This window comes from Rhinatrema bivittatum, chromosome 12 (genome assembly GCF_901001135.1).
Source record: "Rhinatrema bivittatum chromosome 12, aRhiBiv1.1, whole genome shotgun sequence".
NCBI classification, from domain to species: Eukaryota; Metazoa; Chordata; class Amphibia; order Gymnophiona; family Rhinatrematidae; genus Rhinatrema; species Rhinatrema bivittatum.
In genome coordinates, this window is record NC_042626.1 from 63,661,550 (window position 1) to 63,681,451 (window position 19,902).

At 43.6% G+C, this 19,902-nt stretch overlaps 1 protein-coding gene across 14 annotated transcripts in view; it reads left to right on the forward strand.

Moving 5' to 3' along the window:
• Positions 1–19,902, forward strand: part of PKNOX2 (PBX/knotted 1 homeobox 2) — a 989,927-nt gene that overhangs the window by 739,560 nt on the left and 230,465 nt on the right. For 13 of the 14 annotated variants that reach the window (XM_029573057.1, XM_029573049.1, XM_029573054.1 and 10 more), the window contains one exon: positions 2,606–2,777. The exons of the other annotated variant lie outside the window; for it this stretch is intronic. In XM_029573057.1, coding sequence (XP_029428917.1) covers positions 2,606–2,777 — 172 coding nt within the window. The remainder of the gene's footprint in view (positions 1–2,605; positions 2,778–19,902) is intronic. 14 annotated transcript variants of the gene reach the window in all.

Here is a 19,902-nt window from a genome sequence, read left to right on the forward strand (position 1 = left end):
TTGTGCATGGGTGCCTTCTGGGAAGTGGTTCTGGTGGACAGGGCTTGTATAAATGCATTTGTAGCACCAAACAACAGGTGCTTTGGCTGCTTGGGGGCTGATAATGTGGGACTTGACACATGGTATGGGTGGCACTGGAGTGTGAGTGTTTTCACTAGTGGGGGTTGGGACTTGAAAAAGCATGTGCTTTTGCCCAAACTGGCTTCCAGCAATGGCTGGAGGCCTTGAAATGCTGCATCTGCAGCACTGGATCAGTTTTTTAATTGGCCTAAAATTAGGGTGAATATCAGTTTAAACAGATTGTCACCTTTAGAAAAATTTGGGAATTTGTGTGAAATTGATTTAAACTGAAAACGAAGGGCCCTAAAGATGTTATAAGGCAGATTGACAAACTAAAGAGTAGCAAATCACCCATACCAGATGGTTTACACCCAAGAGTTCTAAAAGAGCTAAAAAATAAAATAGCAGATCTGTTACTGGTAATTTTTAAATTAGCGTTGGGATTGTGTCTGAATATTGGAGGGTGGCTAATATAATCCCAATCTTTAAAAAGGACTCCAGTGGTGATCTGGGAAATTATAGACTAATTAGTCTGGTTCAGTGCTGGGAAAAATCATGGAAACCATTCTAAAGAATAAAATCACAGAACAAATAGAAAGGCATGGTTTACTGGGACACAGCAAGCATGGATTTACACAAGGGAAATTGTGCCTCACCAATCTGCTGCATCTTTTGAAGAGGGTTTAATAAACATATGGATAATGGTGAGCTGGTGGATATATTGTATTTGGATTTTCAGAAGGCATTTGACAAAATGCCCATGATGACTCTTGAGAAAATTAAAAAGTCATGGGATAGGAGGCAGTGTCCTCTTGTGGATTGCAAACAGAGAGCAGGACTATACCAAGTGGAGAAAAGTAAATAGTGGAGTGCCCCAGGGATCTGTACTGAGACCAGTGCTTTAATATTTATAAATAATCTGGAAAGAGGAACGATGAGAGAGATGATCAAATTTGCAGACGATACAAAAATATTCCAAGATATTAAATTGCAGGAGGACCTTGCAACATTCAAATGGCAGATGAAATTTAATGTGGACAAGTGCATAGTGATGCACATGGGAAAACTGTAGTTACACGATGTTAGGTTCCACATTAGGAGTAACCACCCAGGAAAAGAATCTAGCTGTCATAGTGGACAATACTTTTAAATCCTCGGTTCAGTGTGCAGCAGTGGTCAAAACAGCAAGCAGAATTTTAGTAATTATTAGGAAAGGAATGGAGAATAAAATGACGAATGTCAAAATGCCTCAATCTCACTCCATGGGGAGACTGCATCTGCAGTACTGTGTACAATTTTGGTTGCCGCATCTAAAAAAAAAATATAGTTGCAGGTACAGAGAAGGGGTTAGGTGTCTCTGCAAGTTTGCATGAACATAAGAAAATATGCAAGCAACTCAGTGATCCCTCTGGATTTAATAAAAATAGACCTCTTTTTTTATATATTTTACTTGCATCAAAAAAAGACTTAAAAAAATAATACCTATTACTATTTTGTGAAGTGAGACTTTTATAGACCAATGATTATACCACCATCCGCACGATTCTCTAGAACATAAAACACAAAAATATATGGTGCAGTCTCAGTGGCGTTAAAAGAGGTCTTCTAAATTATCATAAGTGGCATTTTTGAAGCATTGCATGTTGATCTGATATTAGAGTGAAATCTTGGTTTTACAGTGATATATTTTTTCACTCTCCGGGTTTGTGTTTAATTTGTATTGTTGCCTCAAAAATGCTGGCATTGTGAGAATTTTCAGGCAATATCCGCTATCCTTGTGCATAGTGAGATCAATGCAACCAGCCTGTAGGTTTTGAAAATACTCAAGTGTTGCCATGTAGTATGTCAACAAGAATGTGTTTGCATGCCACATGTTGCCAATTTCTAGTCTATCACATAGTGTAGGCACCAAGATTCTGGGACAGTCTATCCCTTAGTTCAAATATTGAAGCTCTATGATGATCTATCCCATATGGGCCAGATGTACTAAGCATTTTTTTCATAAATACAAAATGGGAAAAATCCTTTAGTAGATCTTGTCCATAGTATAGAGTATTGAGCTTATGGGACAGTCAGTCTATCATACGGTGGAGGCACTGAAGCTCTGGTTCATTCATTCCCTTGGTTCATGAACTGAAGCTCTATGAAGGTCTGTCCCATAGTGTAGCTATTGAGGCTCAATCTGTTGCCCTAGATTTGTTCATGCAGCTTCACTGGAATGTCTTAGAATAGATTGGGTCTGTTCTTCATTGCTGATAAAGCATAGATGAATGCAGGAATATATAAGAACCATGCAGTCAGAGATAGGTGGGATACTGGGAAGGTCAAAGGCAGTGAGCAAGTGAATTCTTGCCAATCCCTAAAATACATTTGTAGGTGTGTATGTTTGTGGGGAATCGTATTCATTTTTACCATATGGTAATTTGTTTAGTAAAGCCACCTTTGTTGGTGTGATGGACAGTGACTGTTTGCTGCAGCTAACGCCAGCTTGTGCAAGAGGCACGCACCATGTGATGTGTCGCGATTCTCACCCTCCCCCCTGCAGGCACCCTCTCTTCCCGCTTCTGACTCTGCTCTTCGAGAAGTGTGAGCAGGCGACGCAGGGGTCAGAGTGCATCACCTCGGCCAGCTTCGACGTGGACATTGAGAACTTCGTGCACCAGCAGGAGCAGGAGCACAAACCATTCTTCAGTGAGGACCCTGAGCTGGATAACCTGGTAATGCCCTGATCCTATCCTGAGGCATCATTTTATTCAGACAGGTTCCCATCACACTGTACAATTATAATGCTGTATCCACACAATGGTTTAGAGAGGGGCAATAGATGTAATGCTGTTATTATGACTTATCACTCACAATTGAAACAGAAGGAAATAAGATGACTTGTCCCAAGGTCAGAAAGTCAGTGGCAGAGCCAGAATTAGATCTGAGGTTGGAAGAGATAAAGGAGACAATTTTTAGTAAGTTAGCTAAGTGCAAGGTAGGTAGGTACTTCCTGGTAGATAATGTTCAAAGAAAACTATGCCCATCATTTTTGTTTTGAAAATATGCTTATGTGGGATCAAGGGTTTGGGTTTTGGGGAAAAGAAGAGGCTTGAGGGCCTGTCCTCCAGGGTTTTATCTGAGAAACGGGCTCTAGAAAAGGAGAGTAGATGTGCAGCCCGTCCCCAAAGGTCTTATTAAAGGGTTAGGGCTTTATGAGAGGAGGGAGGTGTGTGGCCAGTTTGACTAAGTTTTCAATGGGCTGCTGAGTGATGGTTTAGCTGGCTATATTATAGCTAGCAAAGTTGACTTTAAGCTAATTTTCAACCATAACTTTGCCAGCTAAATCATGGCTGAAAATTATCCTAAAGAAAGCTGACTATTTTGACTACCATTTCTAGCCTTTTTGCTGCCTGTGCAAACAATTATTGCTCCTCATTTTGTTTTTTTAATACTGTTTTTTTTCCAATAACTAACACACAATAAAAACAGGCCGTCAGTCTCTGTCTCTCACACACTTTCGGTCTCTTTTTCACTCAATCTCTCTTACACTCTTGGTCAGTGTTAGTCTCTATCCTAGCCCCCCCTTCCCTGCTGAAAAATCCCAGCTTCCTTTGGTGATCCAAATTTTAAAAGACCACAACAAACCAGACTTTTTATGCAGTGTAATAATGGAAAGATGAAACTATCACCATTCCTCATAAAACATTAAACAATAAAATAAAAATATAAATCATAAATTATAGTGAAAAAATACTAACAAAGAGAATAAATATTTCAAATCAGCTGTCAAACAGAACATACAATAATTAAAAACTAATTTAGAATGTTTTAAAAATTTCTGAACGCCAATAAAATATTTCAAAACAGGCACATTAAAAAAAAAAAAACCCCAATAATTAAAACTAACAAGGATCCCCCACTCTCCATACCTGAGAACTTTTGATTTCTAGGCACTCTTGAGATTACTGTGTATTATTGAGGAGAAGGGCACACAGATCACACAGATTTTCTCCTCTCTCTCTCTCTCATATAAATACATACTCTCTAATACACATATGTTCATTCTCTCATCGACATGCTCACACACTCATACTTTTTCACATATTCTCTCTGTCTCACACACACACACATACATACTTGCTCCCTCTCTCACAAGTGCTTGCTTTTATATACACATATATGCCTGCTCCCTTTCTCACTCACACATACAGTATGCTCTCTCTCTCACCCTTCACACACACACACTACCTCTCTTCTTCACTTACACATATGCTCGTTCTCTTATTCACTCAAACACAAATTTTCTCGCTCACAGGGGCCTGTCTTTTATCTTCTTCAAACACTGGTGGGATGGGCTCTGCCAGCAGCCCTGCCTGGCCCTCTCTCTTTCTTTGGCCATTAATGGGATGGGATCTGCTGGTGACCCGCTGAGCCTCTCCCTACCTTTCTTCAGATGCTGGCGGCATGGGTTCTGTCGAGACCTCTCTCTTTATTCTTTTTCTGCCAGTGGGGTGGGCTCCATCAATTGCTCACTTAGGTCTTTCTGTTTCTTTTCTTCATCTGCCAGCAGGATGGGCTCTGCCCAGCCTCTCTCATCCTTTGTCCAGCAGCTGACTGGATGGACTCCACCAGGGACTGCTACCTATCCCTGGGTGTGCCACCTCTTGCCATTACACGGTTTGCAAATCCAATAGTTCCAGGCCTGACTAAATTGGATCCCTGCTCTTTTTAACTTAAAAAAAAAATCTTTAGTTTTTTTGGGTTCCAAGACATTTTTAAATGAAATAGCACACTTTAGAGCGTTTTCTACCTTTGAGGCACATCCTTGGTGCTACTTGTTGATCAACACAGATTACTACAGAAGCAACAGCCATCCTTCCTTCCCTCCCTGGATCCTCATTGCTGCAATGCACAGTAACGATGAGCCAGATGATAGGCCTGCATCTGTCCTTTAGAGCTTGATTTTCAAAGCACTTTATAGACCTAAAACTTACTTGCAAAAATACATGCAGAATGTACTTTTACCTGCAGTTGAAGTAGGTATTCCAGATGTGTAAATCTACTTGCACAATGGGCTTTATTTGCTGGTACTGAGTACCAGCACCTTTTCCTTCATCTGTTTAATTTGCTCTGTGGTCCTTAACACCACCCCCAGCAAACCACACACTCACATACACATCCTGCATGTGAGTACCAGCATCTTTTTTTCCAGACAGGAAGCACTACATGCACACAGTTACACATGTGCGGGAGCAGGTGTCACTTTGTGTGTGTGTCCATGCTTGTACCTAGTGAATCTGCATATTTTCAAAGCACACTTATGTGCCTAAGTCCACTTTAAAAATTCTAACTAAAGTCTGAAAGTAGGAAGTACTGGCAGACTTTCACCCTATTCTGGTAGTTATAAAATGACCCTCTTGTACTTAAGTTCAAGCTGAAAAGAATGCGTAAATACCAAAGTACACACTAAGATTAACTTTCATAGAGATTAACTTTCATAGAGTTACTATAGAGCTCCTCCTCCTCCCTTGTTCCCCCCCCCCCCCTTGTCCAGACTATGAATTATCTCTATAGTTCGGGTGGGGAGTACCATATGAGAAATTATATTTACTAATATGATTTATCTTTGGGTTCATAAATGAATAAGACAGGATCCCAGTGATCCCGATACCAAAACTTTGTGCCCTTCCATTGTGGCACCACAGACCAGATAAAATCATCACATCAGAATAAAACAGTAATTAACCCTTTTACTAGTATTGTGTAATAGACAACAAGAACATTAAATGGGAAAAGTACAGTAGTGAAGTATAATATAAACTTGCAATTTTCTTATTTTATATCAAGCAATGCCAACATAATACTGGGTATGACCAACATACTCATATGGATAGTAAAAAAATAGATAAATAGGGAATGCTAATAGAGAAAGGGGGGAGGGGGAGGAGGCAGTGAAGTACACAGCTTTCAAAAATTGTCTTTGCCCCTGAACTAAAAAAAGATGGGGAGGGGACAAGAAAATGAAGAAGTCCCTCTTGATGATGGAGCTGGCTAGATGACAAACCAAAACAGATGAGCACTGCAGTGTGTGGAAGGTCTCTCTCTCCTGGCTGTGCAGAGAATTACTACAGTATTTTATAACCTACACATATATATATATGTATATGGGCGCGTGACAACATATGCTGGAATCTTATAGCCTGCACACAAGTACATGCAAAACAGGCCTTGAACGTGTATGTGTCCTCCTAATTTTAAGCATGGATGCGAACAGCTGGGATAGTCAGTATTTAAATGCACAAGTGAGCAAATTTAAAAACATTCGCGCATGAAGGAAATGACAGTTCATCCAACAGTTTTCCCAATCTATATCAAGATCATCAAGACCCTTCACCCCCTCTCTCCCCATTTTACCAAGATCCCTCAAGCTCTTTATAAAGTATGTGGCTAAAAATAGTTTTATTCAAATTTATACCTGATCAATAGCAGAAGTTATTTGCACAGAAATGAACTGGGTGTGCACTGCATACCTCTTGGCCCCACCCTGGAATGTCCGTGGCACGCCCCGTTCCACCCCATTTTTACTCGATGTGAGATATTTGCACATTGGTACTTGTGCACGTATGTGGCAGGTTAATAAAATTGATCGGAGACATACATGTGCTAGATGTGCATTCATCTGTGCTTTTTGGCACACGCATCTCTCTTAAAATTCACATTTAAAGGAATGTGCAGATTTTATCCCAGCCTGCACAGTTGTAAAATTACCTCTTCCTAAGTCATCTATATGTGTTGCAAAATAAATGACAAAAAATTGTCGAAAGCATGGACTACTTTTCAGATAACTGACCTACTATTTCTCTCCACTAATGATTGTGCCCATTTATTAATTTCAATATAGATAGCAATGTATACATGATACCTATGATAGGTATTTCCATAGGCAGCAGCTCTGCTAACTGAAATACTAGAATACATAATACATAACAATACTAGAATACATAATACATAACAAAATTAAACAACTCTTAAGCAAAAGTGCATAAAAGGTGATCAGGAAGAGCATCATGCAAAGGGAAAAAAGCTGGAACATTATGCACATAAATGTTTGTCATCTGGTTAATAAAGTTCCAGATCTACAGGACCTAATGGTGGAGGCAGATTTTGTTGCTATTATTGAGACATGATTCAGTGAGTCTCATGAATGAGATACAGCCATATTAGGCTATGACCTATTAAGGAATAACAGAGATGATAGGAAAGGAGGAGGAGTAGCTCTTTATTTCAAAAACAATATCCAAGAGGGCTTGGTGTAGGAAAAAGCTATGTGGGCTATCTTAAAGATGATGGCTCTTCCATGTACATCGATGTGGTCTATCTGACTCAGATAGAAAAACTGGACAGAAATCTAGCTTGAGGACATCCAAACAGTGGAAAGAAAGGAAGAAGTGTTGCTCATTGGATATTTTAGTCTGCCAGGTGTACATTAGAGTACCTTGCTGCAGAATCTATAAGAAGTAGAGAGATTGTAGATGGCCTTCAAGGAGCTCTGCTCAAACAAATGGTGATGGAACCCACAAGGGGAGAAACAAAAATTGTATCTCTAATGTTCAAGCAGCTGCTCTGAGCACCAGGGATCATCAAACAGTATGGTTTGATATATGAATAAGATGGTGAGAAGACACATGAAGATCAAAGTCTTGGATTTCAAAAATAAGGACTTTGGTAAAATGGGGACATACCTTGAGGAGAAGCTAGAAGACTGGGAGAAGATGGCTGAAGTGGAACAACACAAAACCTGCCCACTTCCCCTTTGAGTTGGTTTCTCTGTTTTAATACAAGACTAATGGGACCCTGTGAAAATGCATGCATAATGGCATACTCAGTGAGACACAATCAAAGCTCTAAAACTTTGAAATAAGTTTTAGGTGCCAGGCTCCATTGGACACATAAGAACATAATTTAAGAACATGCTGTACTGGGTCAGACCAAGGGTCCATCAAGCCCAGCATCCTGTTTCTAACAGTGGTCAATCCAGGCTATAAGTACCTGGCAAGTACCCAAAAACTTAAGTCTATCCCATACTACTGATGCCAGTAATAGCAGTGGCTATTTTCTAAGTCAACTTGATTAATAGCAGGTAATGGACTTCGCCACCAAGAACTTATCCAAACCTTTTTTAAACACAGCTACACTAACTGCACTAACCACATCTCCTGACAACAAATTCCAGAGTTTAATTGTGCTTTGAGTGAAAAAGAACTTTCTCTGATTAGTTTTAAATGTGCTACATGCTAACTTCATGGAGTGCCCCCTAGACCTTCTATTATTCGAAAGAGTAAATAACCGATTCACATTTCCCGTTCTAGACATCTCATGATTTTAAACACCTCTATTATATCCCCCCTCAGCCATCTCTTCTCCAAGCTGAACAGTCCTAACCTCTTTAGTATTTCCTCATAGGGGAGTTGTTTCATCCTCTTTATCATTTTGGTCACCCTTCTCTATACCTTCTTCAGCGCAACTATATCTTTTTTTAGATGCGGCGACCAGAATTGTACACAGTATTCAAGGTGCAGTCTCACCATAGAGCGATACAGAGGCAATATGACATTTTCCGTTTTATTCACCATTCCCTTCCTAATAATTCCTAACATTCTATTTGCTTTTTTGACTGCTGCAGCACAGTGAGCCGACAATTTCAATGTATTATCCACTATGACGCCTAGATCTCTTTCCTGGGTGGTAGCTCCTAATATGGAACCTAATATCGTGTAACTATAGCATGGGTTATTTTTCCCTATATTCATCACCTTGCACTTATCCACGTTAAATTTCATCTGCCATTTGGATGCCCAATTTTCCAGTATCACAAGGTCCTCCTGCAATTTATCACAATCCGCTTGTGATTTACTTCTCTGAATAATTTTGTATCATCTGCAAATTTGATTACCTCACTCGTCATATTCCTTTCCATGTCATGTATAAATATATTGAAAAGCTCGGGTCCCAATACAGATCCCTGAGGCACTCCACTGCCCAACTCCCTCCACTGAGAAAATTGACCATTTAACCCTACTCTCTGTTTCCTGTCTTTTAACCAGTTTGTAATCCATGAAAGGACATCGCCACCTATCCCATGACTTTTTAATTTTCCTAGAAGCCTCTCATGAGGAACTTTGTCAAATGCCTTCTGAAAATCCAAGTATACTACATCTACCAGTTCACCTTTATCCACATGTTTATTAACTCCTTCAAAAAAGTGAAGCAGATTTGTGAGACAGAACTTGCCTTGGGTAAAGCCATGCTGACTTTGTTCCATTAAACCATGCCTTTCTATATCTTCTGTGATTTTGATCTTTAGAACACTTTCCACTAGTTTTCCTGGCACTGAAGTCAGGCTAACTGGTCTGTAGTTTCCTGGCTTGCCCCTGGAGCCCTTTTTAAATATTGTGGTTACATTAGCCACCCTCCAGTCTTCAGGTACAATGGATGATTTTAATGATAGGTTACAAATTTTTACTAATGGATCTGAAATTTTATTTTTAAAACCCTGGGGTGTATACCAACCAGTCCAGGTTATTTACTACTCTTCAGTTTCTCAATCAGGCCTACCACATCTTCTAGGTTTACCGTGATTTGGTTCAGTCTATCTGAATCATTATCCATGAAAACAGTCTCCGGGATAGGTATCTCCCCAACATCCTCTTCAGTAAACACCAAAGCAAGGAAATTGTTTAATCTTTCTGAGATGGCCTTATCTTCTCTAAGTGCCCCTTTAACCCCTCAATCATTTAACGGTCCAACTGACTCCCTCGCAGGCTTTCTGCTTCGGATATATATTACAAAGTTTTTACTGTGAGTTTTTGCCTCTATGGCCAACTTCTTTTCAAATGTTCTTTTAGTCTGTCTTACCAATGTCTTACATTTAACTTTCCAATACTATGCATTATCCTGCTTTCTTCTGTTGGGTCCTTCTTCCAATTTTTGAATGAAGATCTTTTGGCTAAAATAGCCTCTTTCACCTCACCTTTTAACTGTGCCGGTAATCGTTTTGCCTTCCTTCCACCTTTCTTAATATGTGGAATACATCTGGACTCTACTTCTAGAATGGTATTTTTTAACAATGTCCATGTCTCTTGCACACTTTTTACCTTTATAGCTTCTCCTTTCAGTTTTTTCTATTTTTCTCATTTTATCAAAGTTTCCCTTTCGAAAGTTTAGCACTAGAGCCGTAGATTTGCTTATTGTCCCCCTTTCAGTCATTAATTCAAATTTGATTATATTATGATCACTATTGCCAAGCGGCCCCACCACCGTTACCTCTCTCACCAAATCCTGTGCTCCACTGAGAATTAGATCTAAAATTGCTCCCTCTCTTCTCGGTTCCTGAACCAATTGCTCCATAAAACTGTTGTTTATTCCATCCAGGAACTTTATTTCTCTAGCATGTCCTGATGTGACATTTACCCAGTCAATATTGGGGTAATTGAAATCTAAAACAGGACAATGAAGCAAAACCTTGCACATAAGCAAGTAGCCCAAGATAAACGTGCAAGGATAAATCTATGAGTTCCACCAGAGTTATAGTGTATAATATAAATGTTTATTTCCACAACTGTGATGAATGGCAACTCCACATTGTAAAGTCTTTTGCATGAGTCATGGAGCGCTCCATGACTCATGCAAAAGACTTTACTGACATTGTGGTCCCTCCCGATGCAGCCACAAGCGAAACACGGGACCGTGTCGGGGGACTTATACAAATCTATTTAGATCAATGTGGAGTTGCCATTCATCACAGTTGTGGAAATAAACATTTATATTATACACTATAATCTGGTGGAACTCATAGATTTATCCTTGCACGTTTATCTTGGGTAATTGAAATCTCCCATCATTACTGCACTACCAATTTGATTAGCTTCCCTAATTTCTCTTAGCATTTCACTGTCCATCTCACCATCTTGGCCAGGTGGACAGAAGTATACTCCTATCGCTATAGTCTTCCCCAACACACAAGGTATTTCTACCCATAAAGATTTGATTGTGCATTTAGTCTCATGCAGGATCTGTTGGACTCTATGCCATCCCGGACATAAAACGCTACCCCACCTCCCAGATGCTCCTCTCTGTCATTGTGATATCATTTGTACCCCGGTATAGCACTGTCCCATTGGTTATCCTCCTTCCACCATGTCTCTGAGATGCTAATTAAGTCTATGTCATCATTCACTGCTATACATTCTCGGGTAGATTTTCAAAGGGGTACGCGCGTACCCCCCGAAAACCTACCCCAAAACCCCCCTGCGTGCGCCGAGCGCAAGCTCCGGGACGCGTGTAAGTCCCGTGGCTTGCATGGAGGGGCGTGTCGGGGGTGTGCCCGGAGTGACGCGGTGTTTTGGGGGCGTGTCGCGCGTGATGCGGCGTTTAGGGGGCGGCGCCGGGGGCGTGGTTTCGACCCGGGGGCGTTCTGGGGGCGTGGCCGCGGCCTCCGGACCAGCCCCAGGGACCGGAACATGGAGCGGGGCAGCCGGCCGGCGCGCGCACAGTTACGCCTGCTTCCAGCAGGCGTAACTTTTCCGACAAAGGTAGGGGGGGTTAGATAGGGCCGGGGGGGTGGGTTAGGTAGGGGAAGGGAAGGGAAGGTGCGGGGGGGGGGGGTGGAAGGAAAGTTCCCTCCGAGGCCGCTCCAATTTCGGAGCGGCCTCGGAGGGAACGGAGGCAGGCTGCGCGGTTCGGCACGCGCAGGCTGCCGATTTTGGGCAGCCTTGCGCGCGCTGACCCCAGATTTTAATGGATACGCACGGCTACACACGTATCTATTGTTTGCGCCTGGTGTGCGAACAAAAGTACGCACTCGCGCTAATTTATAAAATCCGGCCCTCTAATTCTCCCATCTTACTTCTTAGACTTTAGGCATTAGCATACAAACATTTCAAAGTGTGTTGTTTGTTTGTATTTTCATTCTGCTTTTTAATTGATAGGGATAAATTGAAATGTTTTAGCTCAGGTGAGTTTTTAATTGCAGGCATTTGGACTACTTTTCTTATTATTGGAACCTCACTGTTGGGATGCCGTAATTCTAATGCATCATTAGTATCCTTTGAAGATACTTCCCTCCGAACCATGCGCTGCTGAGCAACTGTTGGCTTTCCCCTTTGTTCTAGTTTAAAAGCTGCCTGAGGACTGATAATCTGCTGTCCTCTGACAACACTTACAGGTAAGCAACTCTGCTATTCACAGTAGGGAATCACCATTTTCAATATCACATGCTGCCTTTTGGTCCTACAATAGTGTCCCGCTTGTTTACAAGATGCCTTGCAGAGGTGCAGGTTTCCTTATCTGGATAATTGCTTGGTTAAACATCTATCTCAAGAAGGTGCCATCTGGTATTTCTAGACATAGAAACATACATAGAAACATAGAAATGACGGCAGAAGAAGACCAACCGGTCCATCCAGTCTGCCCAGCAAGCTTCACACATTTGTTCTCATACTTAACTGTTTCTCTTGGCTCTTAGTAACCTTATGTTCTAATTCCCTTTTCACCCCCACCATTAATGTAGAGAGCAGTGCTGGAGCTGCTTCCAAGTGAAATATTAAGTTTGATTAGTTGGGTAAGCGGCAGCATAGCTCTCTGCCATGAAGCAGAGGGCAATGCTGGAAATGTGTGAAGTATCAGTTTTTCTTTTCCCCTGTCATTGAAGCAAGGAGTCATGCCGGACATGCACCGAAAGTGAAGAATGCCTTGAAAGTCACATTAACTATCATCAAATATTGAAAAGCCTAATAATTGGTAATACCTATAAGCCCATGAACCCATCCCTGTTTTTTTTTCTTTTTTTCTTTTCTTTTTTTAATTGGGAGATGGATGCCCTTCATCCTTCTACTCTGTGAAGGTGGACACCTACCACCGGCCACTGGCATCCCGCTCCGTTAATACCTCTGTGGCTACTGCCGCTCCATGCAGTGTTTTACTACCTGCTCTTTATATGCGTCCTCTAGAACTGATGGATCCCATCCCTGGGTTTTTTTATTATTTATTTAATTGGGAGATGACAGCCCTCCATCCTTCCGCTCCGTGAAGGTGGACACCTACCACTGGCCACTGGCATCCCGCTCCGTGAATGCCTCTGTGGCTACTGCCGCTCTGTGCAGTATTTTACTACCTGCTCTTTATATGGACACCTACCACTGGCCACTGGCATCCCGCTCCGTGAATGCCTCTGTGGCTACTGCCGCTCCGTGCAGTATTTTACTACCTGCTCTTTATATGTGTCCTCTAGACCTGATGGATCCCATCCCTGTTTTGTTTTTTGTTTTTGTTTTTTATTTAATTGGGAGATGACAGCCCTACATCCTTCTGCTCCATGAAGGTGGACACCTACCACTGGCCACTGGCATCCCGCTCCGTGAATGCCTCTGTGGCTACTGCCGCTCCGTGCAGTATTTTACTACCTGCTCTTTATATGCGTCCTCTGGACCTGATGGATCCACAATATTTATCCCATGCCCCTTTGAAGTGCTTCACAGTTTTGGACTTCACCACTTCCTCCGGAAGGGCATTCCAGGCATCCACCACTCTCTCCGTGAAGAAATTCTTCCTGACATTGGTTCTCAGTCTTCCTCCTTGGAGCCTCAGCTCGTGACCTCTGGTTCTGCTGATTTTTTTCTGTTGGAAAAGGTTTGTCATTGTCTTTGGATCGTTAAAGTTTTTCAAGTATCTGAAAGTTTGAATCATATCACCCCTGCTCCTCCTTTCCTCCAGGGTGTACATATTTAGATTCTTCAATCTCTCCTCGTATGTCAACCGATGAAGACCCTCCACCTTCCTGGTCGCCCTTCTCTGTACCGCCTCCAACTTGTCCTTGTCTCTTTGTAGATACGGTCTCCAGAACTGAACACAGTACTCCAGGTGAGGCCTCACCAAGGACCTGTACAAGGGGATTATCACTTCCCTTTTCTTACTCGATATTCCTCTCTCTATGCATCCCAGCATTCTTCTGGCTTTTGCAATCGCCTTGTCGCATTGTTTCGCCGACTTCATATCATTAGACACTATCACCCCAAGGTCTCTCTCCTGCTCCGTGCACATCAGCCTTTCCCCCCCCATCGAATACAGTTCATTCGGATTTCCACTCCCCAAATGCATGACTTTGCACTTCTTGGCATTGAATTTCAGCTGCCATATCTTCGACCACTCTTCCAGCTTCCTTAAATCCCGTCTCATTCTCTCCACTCCTTCCGGCGTGTCCACTCTGTTGCAGATCTAGTGTCGTCCGCAAAAAGACAAACCTTACCTTCTATCCCGTCCGCAATGTCGCTCACAAAGATATTGAACAGGACCGGTCCCAACACCGATCCTTGCGGTACACCACTTAAAACCGCTCTCTCTTCAGAGAAAGTTCCATTTACCATCACGCATTGTCTTCTGTTCGTCAACCAGTTTGCAATCCAGGTCACGTCAAGGTTGTTAACCCATATGGCTTCAACAGTGCATAGTATTCTTATAGAGCTAGTTCACATTCGAAGATTGCAATGGACTCTAAGATCTCAGTGGATTCTAGCTTCTCAGCACTTCCAGGACAAGATTCTTATCATCCAGCCTTTGACAAACTCTGTGTCTGATGTCCTCTGTGTCCTGTGTCCTGGTGTCTCAAATTCTTCTGTTACAAACTGTCCTGACCATGGAGGTGTCCAACTTGGCTTAGGGGTTCATATAGAGGAACTCCACATCCAGGGTCTCTGGCCTCCTCTTCAGAGGAATTTCATCAGATAAACGTCTTCAAGCTAAGGGCAATAGATGTGCTTTGAAGGCTTTCAGGGTTTGATTGGCCAGTGAATTTGTCCTCATCAAAACAGACATTTAGGTGGCTATGTTTTACATCAACAAGCAGAGAGGAACAGATTTGTACCTCCTGTGACATGAAACTGTCCGGATGTGGCACTGGGCCTTCTCTCTCAGAATGGATTTCAAAGTCACGTATCTGGTGTTTAAAGAGACTATCCTAGAAGATGGACTGAGTCATGTCTTGGAATCCCTCATATGGTCTCTGGATATGGGAGTTGCAAACCAGATATTCCACATGGTGAGAAAACCTGTAATACCCCTGTTTGCATCTCCTCTGAACAGAAAGGTCCTTAAACTTCTGTTACAAGAGAAAAGCATGCAGCAACTAGTGTTCACCTTAAATTGGAGTCCAGGCCTTCTGTAAGCATATCCTCCAATTCCTCTGGTCCTTACAGAAGCTCAGAAAAGACAGGGTAACTGTGGTCCTCATAGCTCCCTATAGGCCAAGACAGATTTGGTTCCCATACTTCCAGGAGATATCCATCAGGGATCCATTTAGGTTGGAGAATTCCCTATTGCTGATCACTCAGGATTGAGGACTGCTATGGATATCTAGTCCTCACAGCCTGGAAACTGAAAGGTAGCCTGCAACCCCTGAATTTATTCGGCAATGTCTTGTATTCTTCTGGCTTCAAAGAAGGATTTCATAAGGAAATCTGTTGAAATGGAATAGAGGACTTTTGCCATGTGGTGTGAGGAAAGGTCCTAGATCATTTCTTCTGTTTTACCCAAAAACTACTCGAGTACCTCCTTCGTATCTCTAAGTTGGGTTGAGAACTGACTTAGTACAATTGATGCTGATTACCACCATATAGAAGGTACATTTATTTCTGTACAGTCTTTAGTTGTCTCTTTTTTTATGGGGCTTTCTTCAGTTGAAGCCTCCCACTTTGTCATGGGACCTCATTGTAGTGCTTATCCAGCCGATGAATGCTCCTTTCAGATGTCTAAACTCTTGTGAGCAGAAGTACCTGACTTGGAAGGTCAAATTTTGGGATGCAGTCATTTGGGTATTCAGAGTCAGTGAGCTCTACGTCCTTGTGATTTATCCAGTTTATACAAAGTTTTGCTGGTCCCTGATGCTGCCAAAGACTTCCTGTGCAGCCCTGCGGCAAGCCACTGCGTTCTGATGGGCCCAACATGATATGCATCAGGACACCGCCAGCTCTTCCTATGGCCTCCGCTAGGTGTGTGCACACCCGACATCACCAAATTTAAAGGACCCGCAGTGAGAAATCCCCCGTGGTGCCCATGGATGACCTTACAAGCCCTAGTCTACAAAAGGCCCTCTCTCTCTCTGTACTCCTTGCCTTGGCAACAGGTCTCCCTACAATCCTTGTAATGTGAATTGCCTCAGTGTTCCCTCTGCATCCTCGAGTTCCATGTCTTCAATTCGAATGGTCTTCTTCTTCAGTTCCTGGTCCTTGTCTCTTTCCTCAGTTCCAGTAGTCTTCATCATCCTTGCTTTTCGGTTCTCATAGTCCGTTGTTCTGTGTTCCAGGTCTCCTGTCTGCCTACCTGGTCTGCCACTTGCCTCCCTGCTCTGCCTATCCATCCTGCTTTTCCTTGGATGGATACTCGGTTTTTGACCTCAGCTTACTTCCTGAACTTAATTTGAATGCCACCTGCCATTATCCATTCCCTGCCTTCTGGATCATCCTTGAACCGCCCCCTGCCACTGACCACTGCCTGCTTCCTGGAGATCCTAGAACGCTGCCTGCCACTGATCCCAGCCTGCTTTCTGATTCACCTGTGCTACCCAGCATCCTCAACAGATGATCCTACCACCAACAGAAGCCCCCACCTAAGCCCTGCTCTGCTCCATTACCTACCCGAATGGAACATGGGCTCCATTTGGGCCTCTGCCAATGGTGGGGGCCTGCTGGGCTCCATCTTGCAGGTTGCACCAACTCCACCTCAGTCCAAGGGTCCACTCTCACAACACAAAGGTTTTCACAATCTGATTATTCTCTGTTTGCATCTTATGTCTCTGCTAGTAGTTGAAGGGCTGGTGCAAGGGTGCTGGATGCCCTAGGCAAACATTTGATCTTGTGTCCCGCCTTGATTCTTAACTACTGGTGGTAACTCCAGCATAGTGGTCCCTTCTTTGGTGGCATTGGCTCTTGCAGAGCAACCCACTTTTCAGTCTCTTTCTTTATCCTGTGCCCAGCATGCTCTCTCTCTCTCTCTCTGCCTAGTACCTCTTCTCTGCCTCCATTATATTCTCTTCTCTCCCCTCCATTCCATAGTTAGTATACCAGGATCACACCAATTGTTTTGCCCTCTTTCTACAGTGCCAGAATCCTGTCTTTCTCTACCCCACACTTATCTTCCCAGCACACTCCCTCTCTCCCTTTTCACCCTACCAACTGCTCAGCACCTTCTTCTCTCTCCACCCCCACCCAGTGAGGATCCTCTCACTTTTTTATACTCTCATAGAAACATAGAAACATAGAAATGACGGCAGAAGAAGACCGAATGGCCCATCCAGTCTGCCCAGCAAGCCTCACACATTTTTTCTCTCATTCTTATCTGTTACTCTTAGCTCCTTGTTCTATTCCCCTTCCACCCCCACCATTAATGTAGAGAGCAGTGATGGAGCTGCATGCAAGTGAAATATCTAGCTTGATTAGTTAGGGGTAGTAGGGGCAGTAACCGCCGCGATAAGCAAGCTACACCCATGCTTATTTGTTTTACCTAGACTATGTTGTACAGCTCTTGTTGGTTTTTTTTTTTTTTTTTTCTTCTCCCCTGCTGTAGAAGCAGAGAGCCATGCTGGATATGCATTGAAAGTGAAGTATCAGGCACATTTGGTTGGGGTAGTAACCGCCGTAACAAGCCAGCTACTCCTCGCTTTGTGATTGCGAATCCTTTTTTTTCTTCACCCCTGTCGTTGAAGCTATGCAGGATATGTGTGAAGCATCAGGTTTTTTTTTTTCCCCCTGCCCTTGAAGCAGAGAGCTATGCTGGAAATGCGTGATGTATCAGTCTTTCTCCCATGCCGATGCAGGAGAGAACCATGCTGGATATGCATGGAAAGTGAAGTATCAGGCACATTTGGTTTGGGGTAGTAACCGCCGTAACAAGCCAGCTACTCCCCGCGTTTTGAGTGCGAACCCTTTTTCTTCTCCTTTGCCGTTGTAGCAGAGAGGTCTGCTGGATGTGTGAAGTATCAGTTATTCTTCTCCCCTGTCATTGAAGCAGAGAGCTATGCTGTAGGGATGTGAATCGTGTCCTCGATCGTCTTAACGATCGATTTCGGCTGGGAGGGGGAGGGAATCGTATTGTTGCCGTTTGGGGGGGTAAAATATCGTGAAAAATCGTGAAAAATCGTTAAAAAAATCGAAAAAATCGAAAAACCGGCACATTAAAACCCCCTAAAACCCACCCCCGACCCTTTAAATTAAATCCCCCACCCTCCCGAACCCCCCCCCAAATAACTTAAATAACCTGCGGGTCCAGCGGCGGTCCGGAACGGCAGCGGTCCGGAACGGGCTCCTGCTCCTGCATCTTGTCGTCTTCGGCCGGCGCCATTTTCCAAAATGGCGCCGAAAAATGGCGGCGGCCATAGACGAAAAAGATTGGACGGCAGGAGGTCCTTCCGGACCCCCGCTGGACTTTTGGCAAGTCTCGTGGGGGTCAGGAGGCCCCCCACAAGCTGGCCAAAAGTTCCTGGAGGTCCAGCGGGGGTCAGGGAGCGATTTCCCGCCGCGAATCGTTTTCGTACGGAAAATGGCGCCGGCAGGAGATCGACTGCAGGAGGTCGTTCAGCGAGGCGCCGGAACCCTCGCTGAACGACCTCCTGCAGTCGATCTCCTGCCGGCGCCATTTTCCGTACGAAAACGATTCGCGGCGGGAAATCGCTCCCTGACCCCCGCTGGACCTCCAGGAACTTTTGGCCAGCTTGTGGGGGGCCTCCTGACCCCCACGAGACTTGCCAAAAGTCCAGCGGGGGTCCGGCAGGACCTCCTGCCGTCCAATCTTTTTCGTCTATGGCCGCCGCCATTTTTCGGCGCCATTTTGGAAAATGGCGCCGGCCGAAGACGACAAGATGCAGGAGCAGGAGCCCGTTCCGGACCGCTGCCGTTCCGGACCGCCGCTGGACCCGCAGGTTATTTAAGTTATTTGGGGGGGGTTCGGGAGGGTGGGGGATTTAATTTAAAGGGTCGGGGGTGGGTTTTAGGGGGTTTTAGTGTGCCGGCTCACGATTCTAACGATTTATAACGATAAATCGTTAGAATCTGTATTGTATTGTGTTCCATAACGGTTTAAGACGATATTAAAATTATCGGACGATAATTTTAATCGTCCTAAAACGATTCACATCCCTACTATGCTGTATATGCATTGAAAGTGAAGTATCAGGCATATTTGGTTTGGGGTAGTAACCGCCGTAACAAGCCAGCTACTCCCCTCTTTATGAGTGCAAATCCTTTTTTCCATTACCTCTTGCTGTTGAAGCTTAGAGCGATGTAGGAGTCACAGTAAGCATGTGTATGTTTATTTAGTAAGGGTATTGTGTCAATAGCCATCATTCTGGCGAGTCACCCACTCTTCATTGGTGGCCTCTTGACTTTATGGATCCGCAGTGTTTATCCCACGCCCCTTTGAAGTCTTTCACAGTTCTGGTCTTCACCACTTCCTCCGGAAGGGCATTCCAGGCATCCACCACCCTCTCCGTGAAGAAATACTTCCTGACATTGGTTCTGAATCTTCCTCCCTGGAGCCTCAAATCGTGACCCCTGGTTCTGCTGATTATTTTCCTACGGAAGAGGTTTGTCGTTGTTTTTGGATCATTAAAACCTTTCAAGTATCTGAAAGTCTGTATCATATCACCTCTGCTCCTCCTCTCCTCCAGGGTGTACATATTTAGATTCTTCAATCTCTCTTCGTACGTCATCCTATGAAGATCCTCCACCTTCCTGGTCGCCCTTCTCTGTACCGCTTCTCTGTACCGCTTCTCTGTACCGCTTCCATCTTGTCTTTGTCATATGTTCTACACAC